At 43.2% G+C, this 14,611-nt stretch overlaps 1 protein-coding gene across 1 annotated transcript in view; it reads left to right on the plus strand.

Moving 5' to 3' along the window:
* Positions 1-608: 608 nt before the first annotated feature.
* Positions 609-14,611, plus strand: part of DKK2 (dickkopf Wnt signaling pathway inhibitor 2) — a 47,161-nt gene continuing 33,158 nt past the window's right edge. The window contains exon 1 of the mRNA XM_009932138.2: positions 609-866. Coding sequence (XP_009930440.2) covers positions 609-866 — 258 coding nt within the window. The remainder of the gene's footprint in view (positions 867-14,611) is intronic.

Genomic DNA, 14,611 nt, shown 5'->3' on the forward strand with positions numbered 1-14,611 from the left:
GGAGGACGAGGAGGAGGAGAGCGGGCGCTTTCACTCCTGCTGGCTGCAGAGGCTGAGGCAAAAGGCAGAAAAAGGAGGAGGGGAATAAAAAGCAAAGAGAGGGGGGGAGAGAGAGAGTGAAAGAAAACTAAGCCCAGCTTTTGCCGGTGCTGCTTGGATTGGATCTGGTTTGAGTTTCCTCTCTGCTGGCTTGTGCGGCGAGAGGAGGAGTGGGGGGAAGCCACTCGCTCGCTCGCTCTCCCTGCGAAGCGGCAGCAAACGTGCTGGGGGCTGCGCTGGTGGGAGCTGCCCGGGGAGCGGTTGCCTCGCAGCTTCTTGCTCTCAGTTGCTAAAGAACTGCCTGGACTTCTCGAGGACCTGGAGGGAAAAGCCATCACTTCACAGACCCGATAGCTGCTCAGTGCCTATAGACTTGACACGGGTTTTTTTTCCTAGGGGATTCTTTTTTAATTATTTTTCTCCCGTGTCTCTCAGCAGTTCCTTGAGTGTGTGGCATTGAAATCCATTGCTTTGTTAACAACTTTGGGAGATATTTTTTAGAACTTTTTTTTTCTTTCTTTTGTTTTCTTTGCCTTAAAAAACAAAAAGTCCTTTTGGGGGGAGGGGAGATGATCGTGCTGATGTGGAATAAGTGCTCCTGCTGTCTCCTCTTACTAACCGCGGTCCTGATCGTGGAGAGCTCCCAGCTAGACAGCTCCAGCTCCAAGGTGAACTCCATCAAGTCCACCCTGATGGGGGAGGCTCCAACTCAGGCAACCAACAGATCTGCAGGCATCCACCAGGGACTGACGCTTGCTAGCAGTAAGAAGGGCAAAATGCTAGAGCAGATGAGAAAGCCTCCCAAGCACTATCACCGGCAAGGAGAGGTAGGACATCGCTTCATTGCTTCAGTGTCTGTCTGTCTGCCTGCTATATGTAAATAACTGCTAGTCCTCCCCTTGCATTCTTTTCAAAGCTGCACTTTGTTAAATTAATTAATTTACTTCATCGGGATTGTCTGGGACAAGATCGTGTCATAATTGGTGTTAAGAACTGTGCAAATGGAAGTTGGAAGGTTTTAAACCTTTCGTTGGTGAGGAAAATTGGAGTGTGAAGTGAAAACTGTGTTTGCAGCAGTGAAACAAACTTGGTTTTAAAAATCACACCTAGCAAGTTGATCTCTGATGTCTTTCTCCATGGTGAGAATAAAAATCATGCTGTCACAGTGGAATAGTTGAAGGCACGTTCATTTGGACAGAGAGTAAATTCTAGGTTTCTTGTCTGGAATATGCTCCAGAGGTTGTGGAAGTTTTGTCTGGTTATGTCCAGTTGGGATAAGCAGGGATTAACAGCCATGAATAGGAAGTTTAAGTGTAAGGAAGAAAGAAAAATTTATAGAAACTTTATGAAAAAAAGACTTGGACTTGCTTATGCAGTCTTCTTTCCTCTTTATCATACTGGGAAACTTGGAAGTCTGATAGAAAATTGTCTTCAACTATTGTTGTGGTAAAATATAAAGCAGTACTTTAAGCCGTCAGTCCTCTACTTCTCTGTTGAGTCTCAACTTGGACGGAATGAATATTGCACACTGTGGTGTTGAAGGATGTAGACTTCTTCAGAAAATATAGAAGTTATACTGTTGGGTATTATTAGTACCTCCAAATACAGCTGCTTTTCATAAACAACAAACAGTGTAGCAGCAAGGGAACTGCCAGCATTCAGCACTAAAAAGGCAAAATACTCAGTGCCTGAAGGGTCTGTATCTTGCCTACATTTTCCGTAAAGTAGCAGAGAAGCTGCAAATTCAAGTAATCCACTGAATTTGCTAGTGTGTTTCACATCAGCTGCCTAATATTTGAATGTTATCATTTGGTTTTGTGTGCAGGCGTAATAACAGTGGTGGTGGTTTTGGTTTTTGCGTGTAAGAAATTTGTTTTTTAACTTGTCCAAGCTTTCTTTCCCTAGCCACTCAATTGTTTTATAGTTTACCCAGAATTTGGTTGCCTCTCCTTACCTCTGAGCAAAATTTAGCAACAGATGCTGTGCTGAAGTTTCACGTTACTAAAGTACTGTGTTCTTTCCTAGTGCACGTTGTAATAATTAGTATGTTAAATCACTTTGAGGAAATACAGGAGCATGATATGCTTTCTTATATGTTCTCCTTGAGTTTTCTTTTGTTCGCTGTGTATTCCCCAAAAGTCAATGTGTAGGACCTATTTTCCCAATGAGTGTTACCTGTCTCATGAGTGTGAGCACTTGCTGGGCTGCACTGTACAGCCCCAAACACGACACATAGTTTTTGCCTGTTGGAGAAGTCTTGCCACCTTTCCCTATGCACAACATCCTTATGACTTCAATGTGTATTCAGCATAATGTTGAGAATGATTGATTATAATTCACCCAGTTCCTGGAAAACAAGTTGCACTGCCCACCGATTGTATTTGCAAGATTTGATCCTTACTTGCCGACCTGGATTGTTCTCTAGGGACTTCTAGTTACTGGCATGAACTCACCAGGTAAACTTCAAGTCAGAAGATACTGTAAGTATCTGCAGTGGTAGAAGCAGTGGCACACGTGTTAGTATGTTCCTGTTTGTAGCAGGAGCAAAGACCCCTGGAGAATCAGTGACTTTGGCTCCCAGGAAGCAAAGTCTGACCTCCCGTCAATGGCTGCCGGTGCTGACTTTACCCTTTTTCCCTGGGACTCCGTCCCCAGCTCCTGCGCGGTCTCATGCTGATGCAGCCTGTGAAAATGACTCAGATTTGCTACCAATAATTGTAGATGTTACTTTCAGCCACCTGCCTGAAAGAACACAATTAACACAGAATTGCAGTAAAAAGGAGAAAAAGAAAAAAAGTTGTTACTTTTGTGATAATGCTTTAGCTTTGGCGATACTTCCAGTTGCAGGGTTGGTAAGCTGCTGCGTTTTTTTGACAGTTGTGTCACACATCTCAACCAATTAAGACATGACATTCTCATAATTTTTTTTTAAGTACTCTCTTTTAAGTTTAGTACTTGATTTGTTTATATTATGGGACTTTGCACTGAAGTTTTGCATGCCTTTTGCTGAAAGAACAGGCTTATGCTTTGCTTTCTAAAACAATCTGTTGCATTAGTGGATTTTATAATGTGTCAAGAGCAGGAGTACCTTTTATATCTTGGCACCATTAAATGGTGAGTTGAACGTCTTGTTTACAACTGGGAAATAGCTTTATTAAGGACTAACGACACGCAGCTTAAACGAAAACTGATAGAATTTTGCTGCTGCGGTTGTGACAGCTCTGAGCAGTGTATTCAACCCTCTGCAGATACACATAGTGGAAATCGAAGAACTCTCACCAAAACTGATGAAAGGACCATCAGCCAGCAACCTATTTACTTATTCAGCTTGGTATACTAATGCACTTTCAGAACATTTCTTTAATATGTTAATGTAACGTTTTCAATTATGTTAATTCTCAGGACTAGGAGCAACTTGGGAGTCTTTAATCAGCAGTAAATCAACGGATACAGTAGTTCATGGGTTATCTGAAGTGTTGATGTATTTCAGCTGGTAGTTACAGCACTTCTGCCCAGAAAGGGAAGATCCAGTGCTCCTTTGTCAGGCAAAGTTCCAGTTCAGATTAATGAAAATACTCACAAGAGCAAAGCAAGCTGATCCGGCTTGCTGGAGGGACTACCGGGGCAAATGTGTATTTTAGTAAGACTTACATTTTTATGTCTTTCTGAGGAATATTATTTGTTTTCTGTTCTTATTCCCTTTACTGCCTTGGATCAGCAGAGAAGAAGAAGCACTGACGTGCTAAATCGATGAGATTTCACTGTCTCACTGTTCTTTGCTGTCACTTCTGTTTTCCCTTTTCTGCAAACTGTTAATATTTTCCCATTTTCACAGAGAATCGGAAAGTATCTACAGCATTTCCACAAGGGAAAAATATGCTTAGAAATAGGACCATACGGTGCATGTTATTGTACATTACTTTTTGAGGGGTCAACACTACGTACTGTCTGCCATCAATTTCCTTTCAAGACTTGATTTAGAGAAAAGGCTTCTAGGAACAGTAGGCTCTCTAGGGAATTACTCTGGACACATCATCTCTCTAAATACGATACAATGAATAGAGTCCTAAATGAAAAAGGCCAGATTAGCAACAATGGTGGATTAATTTTTCTGCAGGCTGGATACAGCTTCCACTGTGTTCAGGGCAAGCTATTCTGTGTGAGCGCTCTCGCTCAGCTATGGGGATGCAACCTGAAAGGGAAAATCCCATGTATCGTAGCTGTGATTGAAAGGCACAGCCGTTCCACAGATTCCTGGATGATGGCTCTGTAGTCTCTTTAATTCACTTCACCATCTTTTTGACTTCTTGTCACTGGGTCACACTCCCCTCTGTCCTCTGAGGCTCGGTGCTGGGGTTGCACTGCTTCACATTCAACCACCTTTAATGATCTGATAGGCTGAGACATACCAAACTTTATTTCCAGCTGTTTTCCTTCTTTAATCTGTGGGCGCTATTATATTCTGCCCTTTCCAAGTCCTGGCCACCAGCCATTGTTTCAGCTCTTTCCCCAGCAAGTCCCATGTCTCATTCCCTTTGCTGCTGCTGCATGGCTGGTGGGGTTTGTGCTTCCCACTGGGACTGTCCCTCCCGCTTCCTCCACATGCACGATGGGAGCAGCAGCAACGAAGGGAAGAACTGGGACGGCCAAGAGAGGCAACCGGCACAACCGTGAGGCTGAATGAGAGATAATGAGGTCTGGAAAAGTGAGAGAGGACTGAAAAACTGGGTCAAGTTTTAGCACTGCAGAGGCATGAATAGACAAGTATCAGCTAAGACTTTGTATTCCAAATGTACTTTGTTTGATTTTAAAAATGTTTGGTTTTGTAGGGTGTTTTTTGTTTGGGTTTTTTTTTTTTTAGACTTAGCTTGAGCTAAGAGGCTTGAGACCACAGAAGGCAAACCAAAAAGTCATTAATCCACATGGCTAAGTTGACAGTGCTCTCATACCTATCAGCGCATGGACTTACATGTGTTTCTTGAACTGGACGTAGTTATGCACAAGGGCTTGCTAGAAAATGCTTGGATGATGCTTTGTAGCAAGTAAAACAGCACGAGATGTAGTAATTGACTGCAGTGCCCTGAGAATGTTACAATAAAATGTACCAAAGACACCAAAAATGTAACCACAATATCTTGAATAGCTTGCAACCAAGACAGTATAAATTATTTCTCCATGGGATTAAAAATAAATTAATTAAAATACCTAGAAATTACATCCAGCAACAGCTTTTTTTTTTTTTTTGTATAAAAAAATAAATACAGAATTGCTCAATCTGCAGAGGTCACCAGAGAATGTATTCTCTGCTCTTGCTCTTTGCTGTTAGGAATCTGAGAGACATACTGGTTTACTGGCAGCAGTCTTGCCAAATAGCCGAGTGGCTTGTCTCTTGATTGCAAAAGTGGGATGCAGAGTATTATCTTCTTCCTGGGTCTCATGCTTGGTGTCACCTTCAATTTATTATTGTTATTTGACTTCTTAATATAGAGCAAAAGCTCCTATAAAATCGCTTTGCTACAACTATTTCCTATCAATGTTGCAACAAGGCCTAGAAAACTTCCAGGACGCTGGTGTGCTATTGGGTGTGCAAATACTTAGGAAGCATTAGTTTCTGTCTGGAAAGTCTGTCAGAGCCTAAGGACAACACAAATGATGATGAAGCATGATTACATTTTGCCCTCAGAAAAATGAATCTGATTAACTCATTATGTTTGATCAACTGATGTGTTGCAGATGTAAATATAGCACAAGTTTAATTTTGATTTTAATTATCTCAACACCAGATGTATCTTGCAAGCACTTCATATCTCATGGTTTGTCAGTTGAGCCTTTGGTCCTTTTACAGTTGTACTTACAGATGCTTTGCCCTGGTAATGTCGTTCAAGAGGAATTTAACTTTGCAAAGGAGGAGTCCTGTAAAGCTCCTGCTTCTGTTTGTTTTTCAAGCATTGCTTCCCTCTTTGGGTTTTGAGTATCTAAGAATTTCTTTAAGTGTGTCCAAACAAGTTTTATATATATATATGTAAAAATGTTAATTTGGAGAATACCTTCAAAGCAGACACCTTCAATTCCCACTTGGGCTTGCAGAAGTCGCTGCCAAGCTCATGCTGCTCCCACATGCACACACTGGTCGTGGCTGGCAAGAGTCGGGGTGCAATGGGCCAGACTTGGCGCCAGCAGCCCCCGCCCGGCCCATCGTTGGCACACAGCTTGTCGCCATGTCCCACCGCGGTGCTGGGGGCTTTGTGTCGGTGTTGGCACTGCAGTTGTTAAGTACGTGTGACAGATCTGAGGAGATGAAGGTTGTATGGCACTACACTAACGTGGAAGAAAAACAGAAGCCGCCTCTCTGCTTTTCCTGCATCGGTAAAACTCCAAGTGTATTTTGATTTTTTATCATTTTTTTAGAGAACTGCGGAAAATTTTTTGGAAGTCTTCATCTTTCAGTGCTGTGTTCTAGGCTGTGTTTCTGGTACCTTTACCTTTAGGTTGAAACCAGCTTCTATGAGCTTCATATCTATGGATGTGAAAGGCCCATACAAATGCCAAGAAGATAAGAAGGTTTGTTACTTTTGTAAAATTAATTTTGCCTGTAAAAGTCTTTATTTTTGTTAGAGAACATGAACATTCATCTCTTCTTTTTTGATCAAGTATAGGCTGTGCAATGACCATATGTTTCCCCAAACCGTCACTGTTGTTGAATTTCTCCCTTTTTGATTGAAGGGCAGATTTGTTTTAATGGAAAATTTCATGAACAGAAAGTAATTTTCACATTGCAATGAAATGTGAAAATAGGTCAATCTGTGATACTTCCAAGCTCATTGCAGAATCCTTTGCTCTAGAATGAGCTACAGCAAGTAGTGTTAGAGCGAGAGAGATGGCGTAAAAGGATACGTATAGTCGTACTAAATGACCAAAGCACAGCCGTTTTCAGATAATGAGTTTTGTTCATCATGGTTATGGTTTTCTTGGGATTGGCCCTAAATCCATCTATGATTTATACATTTGTGTTCACACAAACAGAACTTGCGTTACAAAAATGAATGGATATAAACACACCATAGGAACAGAGTTCACTCATTTAGCAGCTGTTTTGTTCTTACAAAAGGAAAGACCAGGGCAATGCTACAAAAAAGAAAAAAAAAGAGCTGTTGTTTTTTTCCCCCCTCAGAGTGCATAAGCACAAGGTTTAACCCCTTGGGATTTTCTTAAAGCTAAGCTTTGATATGACTGAATTTTCATATGCGTGGTAATGAATCTTGGAGACATGCACGTTGTGCATATGTAGTGCAAATGGCACTGGTTTCGCATTTTTAGCAGCAAGCGAAGGTGGACTGTTCTGCACATGCTTGGGAATGAGGTGTTGCTTCACTCTGCAAGCCCTCTGCCTCATTCTCTGTGCATCATGTAAGTGTGAACCAGGCCATGCATGCTTTTAAAAGCGTATTTATCAGTCCAGTGAATAAGAGGACAAGGTTCAGTTCTACATGTCTTGGCAGCTTGTGTTGAGTGAAGCAGTGACTTGCTGTCAGTGTGATCTCTTCCTTGTAAGTCTGAAATGCCTAAAGCGGAGATCTCTTAAAAAGAATAGCGAACAGAATATGTTTATGTTAGAGCAGGAAACTTTTATATTTCCTTTTTGCTCAGAGCAGGGTAATTTCCAGAATTGTTTCTTTTGTTATGTGTTCCTATACAGAAAATGGTGCACCTCTTTGTGACAGCCTGCAAAGATCCTAAAGCTGGACATTTTGCTCTAAAACCAGGTCTCTGGAAGGAGGGGCAAGAACTGTGTGTAAAACCCCTAACAGAAATGCAAAATGCTAAGCCTGACTAATCTAGTTGGGGTTAACCTAGTTCAATTAATTTTCAGAAGTGTCAGAAAGATTTTGATTGCATCAAAAAAGAAAAAAAAGGGATGCTGACAGATGTGCTATCGTCTCATATTTAACCTTTTTGCTTTCATATTACTTTCTCCCTTTCTTTAAGTCTTTTTTTTTTTTTTACAAAAAAACTCTAATGTTTCATGAAGTACAGCCACGGTACTCTGGATGGCCAGTGTCAAGTATTCATGTCAACTCAAAAGAAGCCATAGAGATCTAGATCCTGTGTTTCACTGGGGCTTGGGTCCCATCTCAAATAGCTTAGGATGTTCTCTGAAGTCACTACTGAAAATAGATTTGGGGCTTCCCAGTGCTGCAAGTTCTAAGGAAGACTCCACCTGCCGCCCGCTCTTACATCTAGATTTACTGGTGTGTCTGAATGCTTTCCCTGATTTTCTTACTGTGGGTGTGTTCATGTGGGCTATAGCACAGAGCTGCTTTGGCTTACATAGTCTCTGTTCAGAGTAAGGTTTTATAGAGCATAGGTTTAATAGGAGAAAAACCGCTGTCCGATATGACATAGAGCTGCAAGCAAGGGATGGTGTTAGGGAGCCTTGGGCTTGGCAGGCAGTTTGCCTTCGCAGTGTATCTTCAATGGCAGCTGAGTGAAAAATGGCCAAATGAAGCTTCTACTGGCCTGACCTGGCAGGGCTAGTACAGGCTGCAGAAGTTGCCATATTTCTTTGTTTCTTCTCTTTTGGCTTGAAAAGGAGAGAGCAGAGCCTGCCTCACATCCAGTTCATTGTGAATTTGCTGGGAGACTCAGGATCCTGTCTGCTATCTTAAAAAAGAAAAGTTTGTGTTTCTCTCCATTTTGTGGGGCATTAGGTTGTCCAGGACACAGAGACTCAGCTGTGAGTCTCCTACTTCTCTCTGGTAGGAGGAGTACTGGGAGGATACTTGCTTTCTTTTTCAAACATCATCTCCCCTGTCGTTCTTCAGGCAGGGGGGAAGCAGAGAGGAGATGCAAAATGGCCATTTCCTCTTTAGAGGTAGAGAGGATAATGGCGTTTCTTACCAAAGAAAGAGTTATAGATTGTGATTAAATAGTCAACATAGAGCTTTCACATAGGGAGAGACCATATGTGAGTAACATGAAGGGATAATAATAATGGAAGAAGCAGAAGGGAAGAAAAAGCTGGCTGCTGTCCTACGTTTGCATCAGGGAACAGGGTGACCGTCTGGCAGGTTAGAGAAGGTCGCGTGGCTGGTGTGCGATCTGATGATGATCTCATGAGCGTTTACGGAGATAAACAACCTCACATCATTATTCTTCTTTTTGCGGGGGGATTATCCCCTTAGCTCCCAGGGATGATGGGATCCATCAAGTAAACGTGAAGACTGTTTCATGTATTTAGTGTAGCCTGAAAGTTTTACCAGACTTGTCGTTATTAAATTTCAGTTTGTCATCTGCTCAGGTAGTAATAATGATACCATCTGACCCACATAAACAACCACATGCCACAGCGTGTGAGCTGAACACTATGGGGTTGCCCAGCGAGACTGAAAGTTGTTCCAGACCCTCTCAGTTCCGGTTACTCCCAACAAAGCTAAATTTGCGATGTAGATTAGTCATAACCAAGTACCTTGACCAACTCCTGTGGTGGGGAGAAAGTGTGGGTCAGAATTGAAGAGTGGAAATCCTGGGAGCTGTGGCAGGACCGGGAAGCTAGGAGGTTGCTATCCTCTCTCCACACCTTCTCCAGGGTGGAGGCAGAGGTTGGTGCTGCCCCGTGTGTCATCTTAGAAGTAATGAGGAAAACTGCCTATCAAAAGTTAGGAGCAAAAGTCTATTTTTTATTTTGATGGGGGGGATAAACTGCTTAGCTGCATAAAATGTTTTTGTAATTGCTTGAATAAATACAGGGTTTTTAAAATGCTCTTCAGGAATGCTTGTAAACTTCTGTGCTTGGTTTTGTCCCCATTGCTATCTTCCAGACATCCCACTCCTCGCCAAAGAAATGGCTTTTTAACAAGAAGAATCCTCTGGAAATTACTTTCTGAGGGGGTCCTTGCCACAGCAGCTGCAACAAATTGCAACTGCGCTTCAGTCCCAATTGTTTTTTATTGTTAAAAGGATAAGTGACCAAGTGAATACTTGTATTATAGCTTCATGACAATTTATTAAGTATCAAATTGTAGTGTGTGGTGTTGTCTAACTAGAAGATTAAGGTTTTCTCTGTGGAGGAAAATTTCTCTCAGACTTTCTACCAGTGTTTAAGCTGAAAGAGGCTGAGAAAGTCTTGCCAATCTCAAACTGTCCTGTGGTTAGTCTGACTTAGGGTCTTCCTTGCACTGAGACCTTGGCACTGGGGCCCAGCCAGTGATGTCAGTGCGAGCGGAGTATAACCAGCACGAGGCAGCCAGAAAGAGAAGTCACAGCACGGCTGTCTGATGCGTGCTGATCTGCTCCCCACTGTGTAAACAAGTCTCCGGGGGGCATTTTCTTAGCAAGTTGTTTTTGAGTAGCAGCATAGCTTTAGCATAGCTCAGATTATACTAACTGGGAAGCATTTTTGGCATAATTTTCCAAATAAGCAACAGGGAGTCCAGGGAGGTCAAGGAAGGATGGAGCAAAACCTTGAGACGGTACAGGCTGCTTCCTTGTGTCTTTGAGCAGGGTTTGCCAGCTGGAAAGGAGTCACAGGTCTGCTTGCCTTCCGCTCAGCCTCTCTACTCCAGCCTCAGGGCCAGCAGGGAGGATAAGGAAGACTCTGTCCCTCCATTTCTCTAGAGAAGTGACTAGAATGGGAAAGAAGATGCATCTTTTATTACGTGGGAAATACGAGGTTCTATGTTTTGTTATTGCACCAATATATACAATGTGCTAGATACTGCAAAATTTTCAAAGGGTGTCAGAGGTAGAATCACAGAATCACAGAATGGTAGGGGTTGGAAGAGACCTCTGTGGGTCATCTAGTCCAACCCTCCTGCAGAAGCAGGGTCACCTACAGCAGGCTGCACAGGACCTTGTCCAGGCGGGTCTTGAATATCTCCAGAGAAGGAGACTCCACAACCTCCCTGGGCAGCCTGTTCCAGTGCTCCGTCACCCTCAGAGGGAAGAAGTTCTTCCTCATGTTCAGATGGAACTTCCTATGCTTCAGTTTGTGCCCATTGCCCCTTGTCCTGTCGCTGGGCACCACTGAAAAGAGTTTGGCCCCATCCTCCTGACACCCACCCTTCAGATATTTGTGAGTATATATTAGGTCCCCTCTCAGCCTTCTCTTCTTCAGGCTGAACAAGCCCAGCTCCCTCAGCCTCTCCTTGTAGGGGAGACGTTCCAGTCCCTTCACCATCCTTGTAGCCCTCCACTGGACTCTCTCCAGTAGCTCTTCATCTTTCTTGAACCGGGGAGCCCACAACTGGACACAGTACTCCAGATGGGGCCTCACCAGGGCAGTGTAGAGGGGAAGGAGAACCTCCCTCAACCTACTGGCCACTCTCTTCTTGATGCACCCCAGGATCCATTGGCCTTCTTGGCAGCCAGGGCACACTGCTGGCTCATGGTTAACCTGTCGTCCACCAACACTCCCAGGTCCGTCTCCGCAGAGCTGCTCTCCAGCAGGTCCACCCCAAGCCTATACTGATGCATGGGGTTGTTCCTCCTCAGGTGCAGGACCCTGCATTTGCCCTTGTTGAACCTCATCAGGTTCCTCTCTGCCCAACTTTCCAGCCTATCCAGGTCTCGCTGAATGGCAGCACAGCCTTCTGGTGTGTCTACCACTCCTCCCTGAGCAGGAACTCAGGCTTTCTGTTTGTCTATACGGATATGAAAGCCTTGGTTTAAGTATTGTCTAAACAACAGTGGTAGACAGATAAATCGTAAATCAAAATGCGTTATTATTGAAAGTGCAAGAAGTTTTTCTGTCTTTGGATTTCACTGGAAGTGTGGAAGAAACAACTGGCCGGAGTGCTGAAGGAGGATGGTTATTGGGTAGTTGAAAGAATGAGTCTGAAAGGCAAAGTCTCATGTTTAGCTTTTTCCCGCTTGCTTTTCTGGTTTGCCAAACTGGGAAGCACATATTTGGCCCTGTGCTTGACAGTGATTTTGAATGGCTTTACTAAAAGTCATTTGTAAAATGTTTAAAGATCTTCATGCGTGGAGATGCCTGGTAGGCAGAAGACGTTAGTTTGAAATGCAATGTCTGTTATTGGTGCACTTCAGTGAGATCAGGTTGTGGGGGATTTGAATACTGGACAGCAAAACTACACTCCTCAGTCCCTGGGAAAGTAGATTTCTAATGAGCTTTGTGGGTCAGGTTCCCTCCTTCCCCAGGCATGCTGGCCTTACTGTCGCTGCTGTAGGTTTGGGGTTTGGATTTGGTTTTGTTCAGTACAGTCGCAAGGATGATGCCTTTTCCTAAACGCTGTCCTCTTAAGTTATCAGTGAAGGATAGATAAGAGAGTCTTTATTACAGGCACACATGTGCACCACAGGTGTTAAGGGAACTCTTAAACTGTTTATGAGCACACAAAGCCCTATGAACAAAGAGGGCAGAAAAGAATGTTGTCATTTTAAGGAAAAATATGTTTTAAGGCCCTGTTAAAAATTGAGCCAAAAAGGAATAGCAAATGGGCTGCAGATTGTCTGTGTAACAGGGATTATCACTGAAAATCTTTCGTTTTTCTGAACAGGCATGTACCACAGAAAGGCCTGGTTAGCCAAGATACCATTCGACATTGGAGGGGGTATCCACTTTCAGACTTGTCTCAATGAGTTGCCCACAAAATACCACTCCAATAGGAACAAACAGATGAGTGGGACAGCACTGTCTTAACTCTGCTTTAGAGGTTTTAAATGAATAGAAGCCAGTGCATATGTTGTAGGAACAGGTATGATAGCGGTGTGTGAGGTTCAGGTCTGGGGTGCAGTTGTCACTCTTGAAGTTGGTGGCACTGAAGGCTATGTTACAGCTAAAAGGTCGGAATGGAAGGGTCAAGGATGGGGAAAATGAGAGATAAACTGTCATCTTATATAACAACCATGTACTTGTTCAGGAACAGCTTTCAGGTCCACCAAGGGGAATGTCTGTGACGGTGGTGACAGTTCAGTACCCAAAGAAGTGATGTAACTCAGTCCCCTTCAGCACTGTTTCCCAGCAGACGCACCAAAACAATGTGGCCACAGATGCAAGTTCATGCTGCCCAGAAATGCCACACTTGGGCTCCTTAGTCTGCAAAATCTGCTGTCTCATTGCCCGTCTTATCCAAGATGTGCCACACGCTTCTGCGCAGAAAGCCATCTCAAAGGTTAGGCCCTGTTTATAGATGGGATGAATTTGAAGGGCATTTATTTACATAACTCCCTGAATGTTTTCAGTGGGAATAAGGTTCTGCATGCCTTTAGGGAGGGTGATTGTGGCCTCTTCCACACAGGAGAGGAATTCAACTCAGAGGAAATTGTTCGGCCGAGGCTGCCTCGCTGCAAAGCATTCTCAGGAGAAGGAGCTCTCTTGTCTTTCATCACCTATGTAAGATAGTCTGAACTTGGTCATCAGAATAATTTGTTATAAATATTATTACAGAAAAAGTTAAATCAGAATAATTTATGCTGTTCCCTCAACGATGAAATAATGGGATGAAAGAACAGTGATGGATCTGTATCTAAAGTGCCGTACACAGTTCCTCTGGTCCCTCTGCATGGGTTTCAGTCTCCATCCAGAGTAACCCTTTTCTTAAAGAAGGGTAATTTTTTTTCTGTGTAAAACTGGACAAGGATGCAGAGATGTTGCAAGCAGAGCTGTAGCGTTTCTCTTTAATGAGCCTCTTCCTGACCCGCCCTATGTAAAGGGGTTGACACATCATGTGTTGTGCAGCTGGGATCGCTACCCTGGCACATGTATCTGACGCATGAATGTATTGACTTTGGCCTTTTGGAAGCACCGGACCCATGCTGTTCTCCAGAGATGTGTCTAAGTCGTTTCCCAGATACCATGGATGTAGTGACGGTAGGAGCAAAAACTGAAGTGGCATTCACTAATTCAGGTTTAGCTGATTCTGTGAGAACAGATTGCACAACAGAGACTGACACTCAGTTTCTGGATTTGATTTCCTCTCTTTCCCTGGTTTGACCACCAGTGTTTCTTCTGGCTGGTGGACAGTATTTGGGTCTCAGGTTGTAGAGTTTGTGTGTGTTTGGGGTTTTTGAGAGGTTGTTGTTTTCCAATTTTTTTGTGTTTTGTTGTTGTTTGGGGTTTTTTTTTGTTGTTTGTTTTTTTTTAATGCAAGATCTTTAAAATGTAGCACTTAAAATTTGAGTTTTATCCCTTGACCAAAGGGCAGACCAGTTTCTGTGAGATACCAGGTGGAGGGCTTGAAGGGCTGCTTAGGTGGCACAGGGCTGAATTTCCGCCAGGATGATCCATGCTGCTGAAATAACACGAGCAGCCAAGACCGTCCGTGAACACTGTTTGTGCAGTGTCAGTAGTACAACATGTGTCTGTGTTACCGCAGGATGGGGAGCTCTGGTGCTGTTGGCTTCTCTGGAGGTCTTTGTGCTTGTATGCTGGGAAAACTTTGACCACTTGTTAGTAAATTTCACACTGCTTTTACTTTTGATCCCCTTCTGTCCTAAATGACCTATTGGCAGGAAATTAATTTAACCAGTAGCTACTGGAAGACATTTTGTGAACATTTGCTTCTTCTAAAGTTTATTTTCACAGTATGTTTCACCTGAATATTTTCCAGAACAA

Source organism: Opisthocomus hoazin, chromosome 5, assembly GCF_030867145.1.
Source record: "Opisthocomus hoazin isolate bOpiHoa1 chromosome 5, bOpiHoa1.hap1, whole genome shotgun sequence".
In the NCBI taxonomy this organism is placed as follows: domain Eukaryota; kingdom Metazoa; phylum Chordata; class Aves; order Opisthocomiformes; family Opisthocomidae; genus Opisthocomus; species Opisthocomus hoazin.